Source organism: Molossus molossus, unplaced genomic scaffold, assembly GCF_014108415.1.
Source record: "Molossus molossus isolate mMolMol1 unplaced genomic scaffold, mMolMol1.p scaffold_m16_p_6, whole genome shotgun sequence".
Taxonomy (NCBI): Eukaryota; Metazoa; Chordata; class Mammalia; order Chiroptera; family Molossidae; genus Molossus; species Molossus molossus.
This window is the reverse complement of record NW_023425399.1, coordinates 29129325-29148522: the sequence shown is the minus strand read 5'-3', so window position 1 is coordinate 29148522 and position 19198 is coordinate 29129325. Positions and strand designations below refer to the sequence as shown.

The 19198-nt window shown below is 40.8% G+C and overlaps 1 protein-coding gene and 1 pseudogene across 1 annotated transcript; both read right to left on the bottom strand.

Annotated features, from left to right (window-relative positions):
- Positions 1-570: 570 nt before the first annotated feature.
- LOC118618876 (60S ribosomal protein L21-like) lies at positions 571-1090 on the bottom strand. The gene has a single exon (XM_036245436.1). It carries the CDS (start codon positions 1064-1066, stop codon positions 584-586), a length of 483 nt encoding a protein of 160 aa, XP_036101329.1. The 5' UTR covers positions 1067-1090; the 3' UTR covers positions 571-583.
- Positions 1091-18027: 16937 nt separating this feature from the next.
- LOC118618513 lies at positions 18028-18676 on the bottom strand (annotated as a pseudogene).
- Positions 18677-19198: the final 522 nt, after the last annotated feature.

Sequence of the window (19198 nt, the reverse complement as noted above, 5' to 3'; positions counted from 1 at the left end):
TTGTTTTCAAAGACGTATAATAGTGTGTGTGATAGTTGGATTATTGTTCAGCAAACACTATCTCCCCTCCCACTGTGGGTAATGTATATTCCTGCCCCACTGGCGTGGGCTTGGCCACGTGGCTTCCTTTGGCCAGTATGATGTGAGCAGAGGTCCCCAACATGCTTGTACAATTTGTCTGGCTTCTTACACTCCTGCCATCTACTGTGAGGACAGGTCCCCCAGGTAAACACCTCGGCGCAGAATAGGACTCTTGCAGCAGATCTGAACCCAGTCCACAGCCCAGCGCCAAGCCCAGCTAGATCAGCTGACCACAGACTATCAAAAGAGACCATTAGTATGGAAATAAATTCTTGCTACTATAAGCCACTGAGTCTGGGGGTATTTTGTCATTGTGGAATAGCTGACTAATACATGATGAAATATCACAAAAATCAGAAAAAGAAATCTATCCACACTAACACTTTTTTTTTTTAGGACACCAAGTTTTCTTTAATTATTTTTTTGGGGGAAGGGTCATCATACTTCTGCCCAATTAAGAGAAACATTTTTTATCAGTACAGAGATCTTCTTTTTACACTTATCATGCCATGAATTCATAGGGAATGGGTTCCAGCAGCTCCGGCTCCTTTCCATTGGTTCTCACAAAATGTGCTTCTCTGGGTGGAGCAGGCTGACGCTTCAGCTGAACCCAGGTCCCTTTCTCTTTGGCTTCCTTCTTTTTCTGATCATTTTCCTTCACATGTTTCAGGAAGCTATCTCGGCTCTTAGAGTGCTTAACATGCTCAATACGCACATTAATTCTCTTGGCAAGAATCTTGCCCTTGACTTGTTTGTTCACAACAATGCCCACTGCATGCTGGGTGACATTGTAGACTCTTCCAGTTTTGCCATGGTAACATTTGTGGGGCATTCCTTTTTGAACAGTGCCCATTCCCTTTATGTCCGCAATATCACCTTTCTTATAGATTCGCATGTATGTAGCCAAAGGAACAACTCCATGTTTTCTAAAAGGCCTAGAGAACATATAGCGGGTGCCTCTCCTCTTTCCCTTTGTGTTCATCATTTTGGCAAATTACTGGAAGATGGAGGTTCCGGCCGAAAAGAAAGCAGCATTAACACTTTTTAAAGACATACACTGTTGGCATTTTAAAGTGTGTCTGTCTAGTCTTTACACCATCCTATATCCTGCTTTTTGTTTTTCTATTTTAATATGGTATCTATTAATTTCCAGATTCATGAAAAGTGATTAATTAATTCATGAGATATTCAGCACCTGTCCCTTTTTAAAAAAAGTATCTGTTTGAGTGCTAGCTGAATGCAAAGTATGGGGCTGTGATCCTGCCCTCGGGCATCTTAAAACTTCTGATGTGGGGGAATATGATGCTACACCTTTGAAGATACTTTCTTTCCCTTCATTTCTTTTTTTTCAGCCTTCACCCATTTCTCCCATCTGCCACCCTCACTTCTGGCAAACATAGTTTGTTCTCTGTTTCTATGAATTCATCTTTTTTAGATTCCACGTATAAGTGAATACGGTATTTGTCTTTTTCTGTCTGACCTATTTCACTTAAAATACTTCAAAATCTATCCATGTTGTCACAAATGGCAAGATTTCCTTCTTATTTATAGCTGAATAATATGTATGCTATATTTTTCTTATCCATTTATCCACTGACAAACACTTTGGTTGGTTGTATGTCTTGGCTATAGTGAATCATGCTGCAGTTAAATGGGTACAGATAGTTCTTCAATGTAGTCATTGCCCAGGGTAGAAAAAATCAACCAATCAGAGAAACAAAAGAAAAAAACAATTAAAAAACATAAAGACAGCTTGAGAGAACTGTGGGACAACTGGAAACATAATAACTTTCACATCACAGAAGTCCCTGAAGAAGAAAATGAGCCAGGGTTAGAGAATATATGTGAAGAAATAGTGACAGAAAACTTCTCTAATTTGATGAAGGAAGAAGGCATTCAAGTTCAAGAAGCACAGAGAGCCCCAAGTAAGAAGAACCCAAACAGGCCCATACCAAGACACATAGTAATTAAAATGCCAAAAATTAAAGACAAAGAGAGAATCCTAAAAGCAGCAAGAGAGAAGCAACAGGTTACTAGAAAGGAACCTCCATAAGGATATCAGCTGACTTCTCAACAGAAACACTACAAGCCAGAATGGAATGGCATGAAGTAATCAAAGTCATGAAAAACAAGGATCTGAATCCAAGACTACTCTATCCAGCAAGGCTATCATCAAAATAGAAGGTCAAATAAAGAGCTTCCCAGAAAAAAAAGGGGGGGTGGGGTGGCTAAGGGAATACATTAGCACCAAACCAGCACTGCAAGAAATGTTAAAAGGACTGCTGTAATTAGTAAAAGAAATAGGAAGAAAACTATAACCACACTAAACAAAAATGGCAATAAATAAGTACATATCAATAATCACCTTAAGTGTAAATGGACTGAATGCTCTGATAAAAAGACACAGAGTAGCTGATGGCATAAGAAAGCATGAATCATATATATGTTGTTTACAAGAGATCCACCTCACAACAAAAGACTCACATAGGTTGAAAGTGAAGGGATGGAAAAAAATATTCCAAGCAAACAGAAAGGAAAAAAAACCTGGGGTAGCAATACTCATATCTGATAAAAATAGATTTCAAAATGAAAGCCATTACTAGAGACAAAGAAGGCCACTACATAATATTAAAAGGATCTATCCAACAGGAAGATATAACCTTGATAAACATATATGCACCCAATATAGGACCACCAAAATATATTCAAAATCTTCTGGAGGACTTCAAAGAAGAAATCGACAGCAATATAATCATAGCAGGTAATTTCAACACCCTGCTGACATCACTGGATAGATCCGCTAGTAAAAAATTAGCAAGGAAAGAGACTCTAAATGAAGCACTAAACCAAATGGATTTAATAGATATCTACAGAGAATTACACCCCAAAACTACAGAATTCACATTTTTCTCAAGTGCACATGGGACATTCTCAAAGATGGACCACATGTTAGGACACAAACTAAGTCTCGACAAGTTCAAGAAGATTGAAATCATATGAAGCATCTTCTCAGATTAAATGGCATAAAACTAGAAATCAATTGCAACAAGAACATGCAAAGACATTTGAACACGTGGAGGCTAAATAGCATGTTATTAAACAATAAATGGGTTACCGAGGAGATCAAGGAAGAAATTAAAAACTTCCTGAGAACCAATGAAAATGAACACACAACAACACAAAATCTATGGGATGCAGCGAAAGCAGTTCTGAGATGTAAGTTCATAGCACTGCAGGCCTACATCAAGAAACAAGAAAAATTTCTAATAGACTATCTTTCCTCACAACTTATAGAACTAGAAAGCAAACAAAAAGGAAACCCCAGAGTAAGTAGAAGGAAGGAAATAGTAAAGATCAGAACAGAAATAAATGACATGGAGACCAAAAAAAAAATAATTCAAAGGATCAATAAAACAAAGAGCTGGTTCTTTGAAAAGATAAACAAGATTCATGGACCCTTAGCTAGACTCACCAAGAAACAAAGAGAGAGAACCCAAATACACAAAATCAGAAATGAAAGAGGAGAAGTAACAACTGACACCACAGAAATACAAAAGATCGTTAACAGCTACTGTGAACAACTATATGGCAACAAATTCTACAATCTAAGTGAAATAGACAAATTTCTAGAAACACATAGTCTCCCAAAACTGGACAGGGAAGAGATAGCAAACTTGAACAGACCAATAAGAACTAAAGAAATTGAGAGGTAATCAAGACTCTCCCAGCAAACAAAAGCCCAGGCCGAGATGGTTTCACGGGGGAGTTTTATCGAACATTCAAAAAAGAATTAACACCCATTCTCCTCAAACTATTTTAAAAAATTCAAGAAGAAGAAAGACTTCCAAACTTGTTTTAGGAGGCCAGCATAATTCTAATTCCAAAACCAGAAAAAGACACTACAAAGAAAGAAAACCACAGGCCAATATTCTTGATGAACATAGATGCCAAAATCCTGAACAAAATACTAGCAAATCGAATCCAGCAATACATCAAAAAAATTATTCACCATGACCAAGTGGGATTCATCCCAGGGATGCAAGGCTGGTACAATATTCGCAAATCAATAAATGTGATACACCACATCAACAAAATGAAGAATAAAAACCACATGATCATATCAATAGACGCTGAAAAAGCATTTGACAAAATCCAGCATCCATTTCTAATAAAAACGCTCAGCAATGTGGGAATAAAGGGATCATATCTTGACATAAAAAAGGTCATATATGAAAGACCTACAGCCAACATCATACTCAATGGGCAGAAACTAAAAACATTCCCCTTAAGAACAGGAACAAGACAGGGATGTCCACTTTCGCTACTCTTATTTAACATTGCACCGGCAGTCTTAGCCACAGCAATCAGACATGAAGAACAAATAAAAGGGATCCAAATTGGAAAGAAGGAAGTGAAACTGTCATTATTTGCAGATAACATGATATTATACATAGAAAACCCTAAAGACTCCATTAAAAATCTACTAGACTTGCCCTGGCCGGTTTGGCTCAGCGGTTAGAGCGTCGGCCTGCGGTCCGGAGAGACCCGGGTTCGGTTCCCGCTAAGGGCACGTACCTCGGTTGCAGTTTGTCCCCAGCCCTGGTTGGTAGTGCGGGTGGCAGCCACTCGATGTGTCCCTTCACGTCGATGTTTCTCTCTCTCTCTCCCTTCCTCTCTCTCCCTCCCACTCTATCTGTACAAAAAATGGAAAAATATCCTCGGGTGAGGATAAAAAAAAAAAATCTACTAGACTTAATAAATGAATTTGGCAAAGTAGCAGGATACAAAATTAACATCAAGAAATCATCGGCACTCTTATACACCAATTATGAACTCACAGAAAGAGAAACTGAAAAAACAATCCCATTTACCCTCGTGGCAAAAAGTTAAGATACCTAGGAATAAACTTAACCAAAAGAGTAAAGGACCTATTTGCAGAAAACTACAGGACATTGAAAAAAGAAATAGAGGAAGATATAAAAAAAGTAGAAGCACATACCTTGTTCATGGATTAGAAGAATTAACATCATTAAAATGCCCATACTACCCAAAGCAATCTATAGATTCAATGCAATTCCCATCAAAATACCAACAACATATTTCACAGAACTAGAACAAATAGTTCAAAAGTTCATATGGAACCAAAAAAAAACCTCGAACAGCAATCTTGAAAAAGGATGACAAAGTAGGTGAGATCACAATACCGGATATCAGGTTATACTACAAACCTACTGTAATCAAAACAGCCTGGTACTGGCACAAGAACAGGCATATAGACCAGTGGGACAGAACAGAGAACCCAGAAATGGACCCAAGACATTATGCTCAATTAATATTTGACAAAGGTGGCAAGAGCATACACTGAAGTGAAGATAACCTCTTTAATAAATGGTGTTGGGGAAAATGGACAGCTACATTCAAAAAAATGAAACTAGACCATCAACTTACACCATACACAAGAATAAACTCAAAATGGATAAAAGATTTAAATGTGACCCATGAATCCATAAAAATCATAGAAGAAACTATAGGCAACAAAATTTTGGACATCATACACAGCAGAATTTTCACTGATACAATGCCTAAGGCAACAAAAACTAAGGAAAAAATGAGCACATGGGGCTACAGCAAACTAAAAAGCTTCTGCACAGCAAAGGAAACAACCATCAAAATGGAAAGGCAACCCACTGTATGGGAGAGCATCATTGCCAATGATACATCAGATAAGGCTTTAATTTCCAAAATATATAGAGTATTCATACAACTCAATAAAAGGAAGACAAAGAACCCAATTGAAAAATGGGCAGAGGAGCTGAATAGACACCTCTCCCAACAGAACATACAAATGGCCAAGAAACATATGAAGAAATGCTCAACATCACTAATCATCAGAGAGATGCAAATTAAAACAACAATGAGGTACCACCTCACACCTGTCAGAATGGCCGCCATCAACAAATCATCAAACAAGTGTTGGCGAGGGTGTGGAAAAAAGAGGACTCTAGTACACTACTGGTGGGAATTCACACTGGTACAGCCACTATGGAAAACAATATGGTGTTACCTCAAAAAGTTAAAAATTTAATTGGCATTTGACCCAGTGATCCCACTTCTAAGAAGCTTAAAACACCAATCAGAAAGAATATATGTACCCCCATGTTCATAGCAGCACTATTTACAATGGCTAAGATCTAGAAACAGCCCAAATGTCCATCAGTAGACGAATGGATAAAAAAGTTGTGGTACATACACACAATGAAGCACTATGCAGCTGTAAGAAAAAAAGAAAGATCTCTTATCCTTTGAGACGACATGAAGGGACCTGGAAAGTATTATCCTAAGTGAAACAAGCCAAGCAGAAAAAGACAAATACCACATGGTCTTACTTATTTGTGGAATATAATGAACATAACAGTCTAAAGAATAGGGTAGACCCAGAGACATGGAAGTAGGGTACAGACTGACAACCCTCAGAAGAGGGTGTGAGGAGGCAAGAGATAAATCACAGAACTTATATGTATGTATGCATAACCAATGGACATGGGCAACAAAGCCGGGGATGAGGATGGGGAAAAAAAGTAGAAACATCTGTAACAAAAATAAAAATTGGTAAACAAATAAATGATTAGTCCAAATTTCTGCCAAAAGAAAAATTAAAAATGAATTTTTAAAAAGTAAAAAACAAAATAGTCATTGCCTTCAGATAAATACCCAGAACTGGAATTGTTGGATCATATGGTAGATTTATATTTAGTTTTTTGAGGAACCTCTGTACTGTTTTCATAGTGGCAGCCCCAATTTACATCCCCATTTTAAGATATTTTTCTGCTTGTGCCCAGCTGGTGTGGCTCAGTGTTTGAGCATCAACCCATGCACCAAGAGGTGGCTGATTCAGTTCCCTGTCAGGGCACATGCCCAGGTTGTGGCCCAAATCCCCAGTGGGCGTTATGCAGGAGGCAGCCAATCAATGTTCTCTTTCATCGATGTTTCTCTCTCTCTCTCTCTCTCTCTCCCTCTCCCTTCCTCTCTAAAATCAATAAAGAAAAACATTTTTTTAAGATATTTTTCTGCTTCCTTGTCTAACCCTTCCCAGTAAATTCTCTTATGATTCTGAGCTTAATCATGTTTTCACCACAGCCCAAAGCTAAGCACATTAGTCTGGTCAAAAAGGGAATTGGAACAACAACAGTAAAGAAAAACCCAAGTATGTCTCTCCTCATCTGCAAAACAAGGGTTTGGATTGTGTGGTTTCTTGTAGCCCTTTGTACTCCAGCGTTCTTGGACTATGGTTCATTTCCCCCCCAGTCAGGTCCAGGTACATTTTCCACTCTGCCATCATGCGTGTGCTTCTCTTCCCAATGGAGCATCACTCTGTCAACATGCCCCCATTATCTGAGTCAGGCCACACAGTTCTATAACTCTGATTTCGGGGCAGGTTGATGGGCTGCCAAGGCACTCAAATATGCCCCAGGGGCAAAAAGGATACCAAGAGGTTAAATGGTTATGCCAACCAATGTTAGAGCAGGTAAAATCAGGCTTCTGGCCCTAGCCTGTTTGGCCCAGCAGTTAGAGTATTGAGCCACAGACTAAAGGACTGGGAGTTCAATTCTAGGTCAAGGGCACATAGCTGTGTTGCAGGTTTGATCACCTCATCAGGGTCATGTAGAAGGCAACCAATTGATGTGTCTCTCTCACATCAGTGTTTCTCTCTCTTTTTCTCTCCCTTCCTCCATTCTTCCCTCCCTCCCTCCCTTCCACTCTATCTAAAAAAATCAATGGAAAAATATCCTTGGGTGAGGATTAAAACAACAACAACAAAAAATTAGCCTTCTTCCTCCCCAAAGAGAGTCTTAACAATAATAGAGCTAATGATGCATGGCTAAAAGAATTAGCATGCTAACATGTATTAAGGCCTATCACTTGTGTTTCCCATGAGTTCTCTCAACTCTACCTGTGGGCAAGGTAGGTATCATCAGCGCCATTGTACAAATTAGGAAATGTGCAGTGGTGTGCTGGTTAATGTTTCATAACTCTGTGTGGGAAAGGAAGCCCCAATTTGCCAATTTCCCTGGTGTAAATACTCCCACCATGTCCAACATGATGCCAATATAACATCAGTGAACATAGAATTGAAAAGAAATTAGAACACCCAGCTCTCTGATGAGGACAAGCTGGCTTTAGCATACACTGGAACTGTGTACAGAAAAGTCAACAACTTGTCAAGGTCACCAAGCTAGAATGTAGGAAGCGAGGATTTGAACTTAGACCTTCTGACCTGAGCTATGCTCTTTAGCACTACTCTTGATGTCCCCACGTGAACAGCAAGGCCTCTTAAGCCAAGAGCCCTAAGTTGTCTTAATTGTAATAATACCCCTGAGGTGATTTTTTTCCAGAAAATATTTTGGTAGAGACTACCAAACCTCCACAGACATTTTTCCCTCCAATTATATTACACTAAATTTCAAATGCCAAAGGAGTGAAAATTTCTACTACAAAATCTTTAGATCCCAACTGCTGGCCCACTTGTCCAATATGACATTTGATTGTGAATCTGAGTCAGAGGTAGAGTTCAGGAGGGGAGGAAAGACTTCTGCCTTCTTCCCAACAGAGCAAACACCAGACAGTGGCCAAAGACAACCCCAATCACCCCCATCCCCATGACTGGTTGGCCTCCATTTCGCCATTGCATGTAAATGATTAATGTCAACTCCACAAGAGAGAGGTGACTTTTCCCCAGGGACCAAGTTCTGTTTTTAGACGCTGAGTGAAATTGTTCTTATTCTGAACTTTTTCTCCCTTTATACATGGTTCTTTGAATCAGGTAGAATCAGGAGAGCAAATGGGCAGCCAAACACTTGGCAAGAAGGTGTTGAATAATTCATTGCTTATAACCTCAGCAAAGTTCACTCTAGGAAAAGGGATTGCAGACACAAAGGCATTCGGGGATAGGTGATGTACGTGGGCACAGCTGGTTAGACACCAGAGCACAGAGATTTGTGAGGCGTGCCCTGCCGAGAATTCACATCTTTTTTTTTTTTTCTTTATTGATTTTAGAGAGAGAGTAAGGGAGATGAAGAGAGAGATAGAAACATTGATGAGAGAGAACATCAATCGGCCGCCTCCTGCATGCCCCACACTGGGGATTGTGCCCACAACCTGGGCATGTGCCCCAACCAGGAATCGAACTCACGATTCTTGGTGCATGGGTCGATGTTCAACTAGTAAGCCATACCAGCTGGGCGAATTCACATATCTTAAACATATGTAAATATATGTCTACTATATCTGAGAACTTAATGTAGCCTATGGGCTACATAAACAGTTGTCAAGCCGTGCTAGGTAGGGTTCAGCCAACTGTAATTCAACCACACTCACATATATGTTATATATAATATTTTTTAATTATATAACCTATACAATTTATGTAATATAAATATATGTAGTTTGTATTGCATATTATATCATTCAAATATAGTATACAAATTATATATATACATATATAGATTTCTGTCAATTAGAATTGCTTAGCTACAAGAGAGAGAAAAATAATAGAGGCTCAAACAAGAAAGGTTTTTCTCTCTTCCAGCTAAAACTAAGACAAAGCTATGCCAATAAGGCATGTGTATATATAATGTCAGGGACCCACGTCCTTTTATCTGTTCACTCCAACATGCACGGTTTCTGCTTCCAAAGTCAATTCATGGTCCAACATGGCTGCTTTAGCTCCAGGCATTACATCACATGGCTTCAATGCACTACAAGAGAGGCTGAAATATTTGGTCTTTATTCAAAGTAGCTGTGGGCTCAACTAAAAATCAGGTTCTTTTGGTGACAATGGATATTGGGAGACAGGCAGCTCCCTCAGTCATAAGCACTTGTTATGTGCCAGGCATTATGTTAACTGCTAAGGAGAATATATTGAACAGAGTTTATAATCTAGCAAGAGACAGACGTCTAAGCCAATAACTCTATCGTGCTGTATAATAAGTATTATTCTTGATGTATAAAAAGGACATATGAGAAAAAGAGGGAATAATTGCTTTTGTGAGAATCGGGAGCAACTAATTAGGGAGGATTTTCCAAAGGAGGGGACATTTAGGCTTGGCTTTGAAGAATGAGTAAGAGTTTTGCCAAGTGGGGAGAAGGGCAGGAATTAGATCAAGCTTGGCAGAGGGGCCATTAGTAGGGAGAGAGCCATGACCTGCCATCATCAGATGTGCATTTTAGAAATAGAAGTCTGGCAGCTGATGGAGGGTGGAGGGAGGGAGGCCACCTGGAAGTTGGAGGGTCAGTTTAGAGGCAGCTGTGACAGCCGAGTTAAAAGACTTGAGGACTGGAGCTAAGCCACTGAAAAGGGAGGCAGGGCCATTTGAATGCTGTCTCAGAACTAGAATCAGCAGACTTGGTGATTGTGGCCAACACTTTCATTTACCTACTGGAACCATTTCTTTTCTTCCTTGCTAACAGAACTTGATTTTGGCCCCAGTGATGGATCATTAATGATCTACACCAGTGGTTCTCAACCTGTGGGTTGTGTCCCCTTTGGAGGTCGAACCACCCTTTCACAGGGGTCTCCTAACACACATATTTCCGATGGTCTTAGGAACTGAGACACCGCTCCTCTGTCCATCTCCAGGCAGGTCCACCCACATGCAGATACGCCCACATACAACATGAAGAACTGTATTAAAGGGCCACGGCATTAGGAAGGTTGAGAACAACTGGTCTACACCAATCATGACTGTCTTATTCCCCAATATCCCAATTCCTTTGCAAATAAGGTGGCCATGTGACCCAGTTCCGACCAATGAGGCTTAAGGGGAAGTATGCAATGAAGATTTCTGGGAATTTTTTTTTTTCTATCTTGATACAGAGGATATGCTTCATCTTTCCCCTTCTGCATTCTTTCTGCCTCAAATGTGGATGTGATGCCTGGAGGTTCCGTGAGCCACCTTGCAATCAGAAAACAACAAGCATGAACATAAAGGAAATACATTAAAAATGTGGAGTCTAGCCCTGGCCGGTTTGGCTCAGCGGTTAGAGCGTCGACCTGCGGTCCTGAGAGACCCGGGTTCGGTTCCCACTAAGTGCGCGTACCTCGGTTGCAGTTTGTCCCCGGCCCTGGTCGGTCGTGCGGGTGGCAGCCACTCGATGTGTCCCTTCACATCGATGTTTCTCTCTCTCTCTCCCTTCCTCTCTCTCCCTCCCACTCTACCTGAACAAAACAATGGAAAAATGTCCTCGGGTGAGGATAAAAAAAATAAAAAATAAAAAAAAAGTGTGGAGCCTAAAAATTAATAAATTCTGTCATCATGGAGCAGCGGAAGAGACACCAGTAGCTGCTGAATTCTGGACTTTTTGTTATGTAAGAAAATTAACCAATTTGTTTAAGCCACTATTAAGTGGATTTTCTGTAACTTGTAGCTAAATATATTTCTGATCCATTGTGGTGAACAGTAAACAGGTGAGTTTGTAGAGGAATGGAGCAGAGGATCAACCTTGACCTACAGTTTCTCTGTTGGCTAGTTAGGTAAATGGAAACCTCAATGGTAAAAAAAATACGGAAGGAGAGAAGGTCAGTGGGCATAGTGATAAGTTTAGTTCGTGTGACTCTAAGATCTCAGTCACTCCTGATATGATGTGATTCTATGAAGTATGTGTGGACCTTTGCATTGGCGCTGCTTTTAACATCCTGAGAGCTCCCCTCAGGAAATTCTTAGCAAACACCTTATCTTGGATATCCTTACTGTTAATGAATCTTCATTACTTTAATGAGAATTCAGTTCTTTTGGAAATATCTAAGGCTAAATACGATGAGTTAGAAAGATTGCAATAAATAATATCTTTGGGTAAGTGATTTAATAAATAAAGATAACCCTGGTGATTGTTTTGTACAAGTATGTGTATGTGTGAATTGTAAACTCCTTCCAAAAGCAATTTCAGAACAAGAATTGCATGCATATTTCAACACTGAAAGCTTCGTTTGCAAAAGGAGATCACCTACCAAGGAACTTTGCTCAACACTAACTCTTGCCAGATAATTTTTTAAAGATCACTTTCAGGATTTGGCAATCCAAATGTCCTCTCAAGAAAAACATACAAATAGTTTTTATGTTCTCAATACTCCTAAAAAAAGAAATGGTCTCAGAGTCCTCATCTTAGATTCTTCCTTAGACTTACTTTATGAAACTAATCCTAGTTCCTCCAGAAATAAAATGAAACTATAACATTATGTGCCTCCCTCCTAAAAGGAGTATAGTGAACAAGAATTGGTCAGCAATGTCTTAGAATTTGGAGTATCTCTCATAGAATCCATAAATACTTGGTATTAATAATTACCAAAAAAGTAATTCTGTTATTAATATACTATTAAATGTTAATAACCATACACTCATAATATATATTATTTTCAGTAATGACAGAAAGCCATACTCTTAAAATCCACTTTTCAAAAAAATATTTAACATTGCAATTCTCTGAAACCACTCTGTTGTACCTTATTTTCTTCTCAGCTCTCAACACCTATCCTCAGCTGATGAGCTTACCTGTACATTATTGAGCAGAGTGAAGTCATCAGATGGGAACAGGCTCATCCTTTCACTCCACATCTGTCCTCACAATGTCTTTCTTCCCTCCAGTCCCAGTGGGAAAAGTGCCCAGTCTCCAGCCTCTGAGGACTGTCCCCTTGGGACCTCCAAAGGACATTATTTCTGCAGTCTCTCCTTTTCTCCTTTGCGTCATTCACCTCTCCCCATCTCCTGGTGCATTCTCAACCATCCTGCAAACATGTTCTCTGTCTGTGAGCATTTTAAAATATGGGTGCAAATTCTTTGACTGTCTTCACATCAAGAGGTGGAGGTCTATGCCTCCTCCCTTTAAATCTAGGTGGGCCTGTGACTGGATTGTCCAGTACAGTACAGCAGAAGCAATACTATGCAACTTCTACATGTAGGTCAAAAAAGGCCATGTAGCCCTGGCCAGTTTGGCTCAGCGGTTAAAGCGTAGGCCTGCGGTCCTGAGAGACCCGGGTTCGGTTCCCGCTAAGGGCACGTACTTTGGTTGCAGTTTGTCCCTGGCCCTGGTTGGTTGGGCGGGTGGCAGCCACTCGATGTGTCCCTTCACGTCGATGTTTTTCTCTCTCTCTCCCTTCCTCTCTCTCCCTCCCACTCTATCTGTACAAAAAATGGAAAAATATCCTTGGGTGAGGATAAAAAAAACAAAAACAAAAAACAAACACAAAAAAAAGGCCATGTAATTTCTGTCTTGTTCATGAGACATTCCCTTTTGGAGCCCCGAGCTTACCATACAAGGTCTTCAGTTACCTTGAGGCCACCATGCCAGAGAACCCACAAGTAGGCACCCCAGTTGAGAATCCCAGGGGAGCCCAGCCTTCTAGCCATCCCCACCAAGGTGCCAGACCTATGGGTAAAGTCATATTGAACCCTCAAAACCAGCCCATTCAACAGCTGAATACTACCATTGCCCACAGTCAATGCTATGTAGAACAAGAGAACCATCCAGCTGAGTTCTGACGAAATTCCTGACCCATAGAATCTAGTGACTATTGTTTTAAGCCACTAAGTTTTGGGCCACTTGTTAGATAGCCATAAATAACTAAAACAATATCTCCACTTTTAAAAGGTTTTAAACCACCTTACCCCATTTTTCTGTTCCTTCTCACAGTAAAATTTCTTCAACGAGTTAAGAAGTCCAGAAGACACACTTTCTCGTATCATTAACTTACTCCTCTCTGGCTTCTGCCCCTACCTGCCACTAGACCCTGCTGTTGTCCAGGTCATAAATATCTTCCATTATTCAGTCTCCTGAAACCTACTTGTCTGTGCCTTCATTAATGAAATACCATTCTCTCTCAACTTCCCAACTTTCATGATTCCAAACTTTCCTGAGATTTCCCACTTCCCACCTCCCACCTGCTCCTTCTCAGACTGCTAGTCTGATTCTTCCTCCTTTGCTCCACCTTCAAATGTTGACTTAGTTCCCTTCGCTTCTCTCTCTACACACTTTCCCTAAGTTCCTCAACCAATCTATTGGCTTTAAGCACCATCTATGTAGCTCTCCAGCTCTGACCTCTCCCCAGAATTCCAGAGTTAGATGTGTGGTTATCTCCTCAACATCTCCACTGGAGGTTTAACAGACACATAAATGTAATATGGCCAAAGCAGAGCTTGAGATTTTCCTACCCCAAATCTGTTGCTTTCTTGGACTTCTCTACCCCTGTAAATGGCATCTGAATCCATCCAGTTCTCAGGCCCAGGCACCCAGGGATAGCCTTGAAATCTCCTTTTCTCTCTTCCTGTGTGTTAGTTTCCTAGGTCTTCTGTAACAAATCACCACAAACTTGATGGCTTAAAACAACCTACAATCTTATTTAACCATAAAAAATAATTGCATTTTGATACATGCCACAAGTGATGGACCTTGAACACATTATGCTTAGTGAAATAAACAGACACAGATGGACAGATCTCATACAATTCCACTCTTTAAGAGTACCTAGAATAGACAACTATAGAAACAGAAGTAGAATAGAGGTTACCAGAAGTTGGGGGTGGAAGGTGGGTAGGGGGAGTTACTATTTAATGGGTACAGAGTTTTTGTTGCAAATGATAAAAATACTTTAGTCATAGATGGTGATGTTTATACAATATTGTGGATATATTTAATGCCACTGAATTGTGAACTTAATGAATGGTTAAAATGATAAATATTGTGTTATGTATGTTTTGCTACAATTAAAACAACAATAACATAAACATTTATTCTCTAGAGTTCCTGATGTGAGAATTTTGAAGTCAGTTTCACTGAGCCAAGATCAAGGTGTCAGCAGAGCCAAATTGCAACAGAGTTTAGGGAGAGTGCATTTTCTTGCCTTTTCCAGGTTCTGAAGCTGCATTCCTGTTCCCACCTCTATCTGCAAAGCCAGCAGGCTGGCCTTCCTTTAGGCTCCACGTGACCTTCTTCCCTGTAGTTAAACTCTCCCTCTGTCTCTGTTTTATAAAGATACTTGCGATTGCATTCAGGGCTCATCTGGATAATCCATGATCATCTCCTCACCTCAAAATCTTTACTTTAATCACATATGTAAAGTTCCTTTTACTAAAGTAACCTTTACAGGTTCCAGGGATTAAGACACAGTTATCACTGGTCCCATTATCCAGCTTGCCATACCTCACTTCCAATCCACTACCAAATCCTGTGGTTCTCCTTTAAAACGCATTTTAAGTGTGTATACTTCTCTCCACTTGTATTGTCATTACTCTCAAGCCAGCATCATCACATCCCCCCTGGACACTTTCAACATCCTCCTATCGTAACTCTCTACCTTGGCTCTTGCCTACAAGACTGACTTTTAACACAAAGCGGGCCATGTGCTACTTACTCACATGATAGTGTCTTGCTTACCTCTCCTTTCACCTACTATCCCCAGCCACGAAGATTTGCTTTCTGTGACTCAAATGTAGCAGGATCTTTCTTGCCATCACAGCTTTGCCCTTGCCATTCTCTGGAACATTATTCTCACGACCCTTTATTTTATTTATTTTTTATTTATTTATTTTTTTTATCCTCACCCGAGGACATTTTTCCTTTTTCGTTCTGGTAGAGTGGGAGGGAGAGACAGGAACAGAGAGAGAGAGAGAGAGAAACATCGATGTGAAAGGGACACATCGAGTGGCCGCCACCCGCACGACCAACCAGGGCCGGGGACAAACTGCAACCGAGGTACATGCCCTTAGCGGGAACCGAACCCGGGTCTCTCAGGACCGCAGGTCGACGCTCTAACCGCTGAGCCAAACTGGCCAGGGCATCCCACAACCCTTTACATGACAGCTTCTTGTCATCCTTGGATCTCAGTTCTGATGAAGCAACCCTCTTGATGACCATCTTCACCTCCTCACCAATTTCTGTATGTCATATAAGCCAGTTTATTTCCTTTATCATTCTTACGACACTTAGTAATTACTTAATTGTTTATTTGCTTGTTGTCTGCATTCCCTAACAGAATGAAAGCTCCTTGAGAGCAGGGGGCTGTATGCGCATTTCCATCAGTAGCTAGTGCAAAGCAGATGTTCAATGTATTTAATGAATGAATGAGTGAATAAACAAAAAACTTGACACCATAACCAAAGCCTGTATCAATCCAAATAGACAAGGCTATGCTTCAGTAACAAGCAACCTAAGATTACAACATTTATTTCTCTCACTATGTATCCATGTGGTTAGCCTAAGGGGAGTTCTGATCTTCCAAGACCCAGGCTGCTTGGAACAACCAAAATCCCATGTAGTGCCAACTGCAAGAGGGAAAGAGAGAGTCCTCGAGGGAGGGGGTTCTCACACCAGCAATTAAATTGCATTAGTGTAATTAATAAATCACAATTTATTGGCCAGAACAAAACATAGCCCCACTCAGCCACAGAGTTAGGAAGTAAAGTCTTAAAGTGACCAGAAGGGAAGAATCCTGAACTCTGTGACAAATAGCACTAATGATGACCACAGGGATCCTTTTCAAAATGACCCAAATAACCCTCCTAATCTCTTCTCCCCACATTCTTCCTTCATGGCCTCTGGCGTCCTGCCACACTGAACTGCCCATTCCCGTGAAACATCATGCCTTGTCACACCTCCATTCCTTTGCACATACAGGGCCCTGTGCCTGGGATGGTCTTCAGATGCAACCACTATTCTGACTCTTGTGCCTGGCTTTGTTGTTCAACACAATGTCCATGAAATCCATCTGTGTTGTTGAGCATGTCATCGTTTCTTCTTTTTTGTGACTTTGTAGTAGTCCATTGTGTGAATAAACCAAAATGTATGTATCCATTTTCCTATTTATACCCTCTTGGGTTACTTCTAGTTTGGGGCTTTTATGATTAAAGTTGCTATAAACATTCATTTGGCGGATAGGTGCACTCATTTCTCAAGCATAAATTCAGGAGTGCAATAGTTGAGTCATTAGGTAGATATTCACTTAGATTCACAGATACTCCCCAACAGTTTCCCAAAGTGGTTGCACCATTTGACATTCCCACCAGCAGTGTATAAGAACTCTGGTTGCTCCATATCCTTCTCAAACTTGGTACCGCCAATCTTTTTTATTTATTTATTTATTTATTTTATTTATTTTAGAGAGAGAGGAAGGGGGAGAGAGAGAGAGAAAGAAACATCAATGAGAGAGAACATCGACTGGCCGCCTCCTGCATGCCCCCCACTGGGGATCAGGCCCACAACCTGGGCATGTGCCCTGCCCGGGAATCAAACCAGCGACCTCGGTGCATGGGTCGACGCTTAACCACTGACCCACACCAGCCGGACAGCCTGTCAATCTTTTTAATTTGGGGCATTTCGTTGGGTACATAGTAGCATCTCATTGTGGTTTAAATTTGCACTTCTAGCCCTGGCCAGTTTGGCTCAGCGGTTGGAGCATTGGCCTGCGGACCAGAGACTCCCGGGTTCAGTTCCCGCTAGGCTCTAGAGGCTAGGGGCATGTACCAAAAAAAAAAAAATTTGCACTTCCATTGTGAGTATGATGTTTAGCACACAGTCACAGGCTTTCTGGATAGTATGCATTTCTTCATCCAACAAAATACTATTGAACACCCACAGTACATGTGCAATTTTTCGAAGCCATGGGCAATAAACATTCAAGCTCCACGAGATTTCAAAGCATTGCCCTGTTTGTGCAACTTGAACACTTTTGCTTTTGGAAAAGTTTTTCTTCAACATTATTAAAAATCTAAATAAATACCCAGGGAAGCCCTGACCGTTCTGTGGAAAACCCAAATAAGGACATATAACTGATCAGAGAAGAAGTGGAAGGAACATTGAATAATGCTCATTCACTCAGCAAATATTTCTTTTTTTTTTTTTTTTTTCCGGTTCCCACATTTTATTCAAGAACTCATACAAAATGTGCCAGATAAATGAGCTTTAATCCTTGTCCTCCTCCTCCTCTTCATCCTGGTTTATCTGGAAGTAACACAATTCATAACTCTCTTTGCTGTTGGCGACTACATGCAACCAGTCACATAGGTTATTCGTCTTCAAATATTTTTGGTGAGATATTTCAAGTACCTTTTGGAAAAAGGCACCTCAGATGTTACAGTGATCTTACTCTCGCCTCTTTCAGTGGCTACAACCCCTCCGCCGAGATTCCCAGCTTTTCTGTTCACTTTGATTCTCTCCTGAAGAAACTGCTCGAAATTGGCAGCATCCATGATTCCTTCTTCTACAGGGTGGGCGCAGTCGAGGGTAAACTTCAAAACCGGCTTCTTTTCTTTGGCCCCCCCTTCGCCACAAGCTTTTTCACAGCAAATATTTTCAGCAAATATTTCTTAAGCTTGTATCCTGTGCAGCTGCTGCCAGACACTGGGATACAGCAGGGGACAAGTTGGACACACTCCCTGGGCTAACAGAGCTCCAGGTTCAGCCCTTTGTGACAAGACAGCACTCCCACTGTTTGTGATGGTTTTGTCTCCCACTCCTCCAAGGCTGGGAACTGCTTGAGGGCAGGGTCCAGGTCTTGTTCATTTCTGAGTCCCCATTTTATGCCTTGATCACCTGGGGCACGTCCTGGCATGTTCTCAGGATATGTGCACTGAGTTGCTAAGCCTGAATCAATTCATTTACAGATGAAAATGTGAGACAGAAGCTTAAGAATATAGACATTGCATCCAATAAAACAATAGCAGTGTTTGGTTGCCAGCCCAGTATCCTGTCCCAATTTAAGGACCTTTAACACATGTGCCGCCTCTGACTGATTTTTCTAAAGCGGTGCTTTGCCCTGGCCAATGTGGCTCAGTTTGTTGGAGCATCATCCCATGCACCGAAGGGTTACAAGTTCAATTCCCGGTCAGGGCACATGACCAGGTTGCAGGTTCGATCCCTGGTTCAGGGCACATGAGGGAGGCAGATCATGGATGTTTTTCACTCTCTCTCTCTCTTCCTCTCTCTCTAAAATCAATAAAAATGTGTCCTTGGGTGAGGATTTAACAAAAGAAGTGCTTTATCCAGTATCCTGTCCCAATTTAAGGACATGTGTTTCCTCTATGATTTAATGTGTTTCCTCTATGATTTTTAAAATGTGCTTTATGAAAAGAGT

What these genes read in the sequence shown, in the direction of transcription:
- LOC118618876 (XM_036245436.1), bottom strand. Translation starts at nt 1,066, where the DNA reads ATGATGAACACAAAGGGAAAGAGGAGAGGCACCCGCTATATGTTCTCT.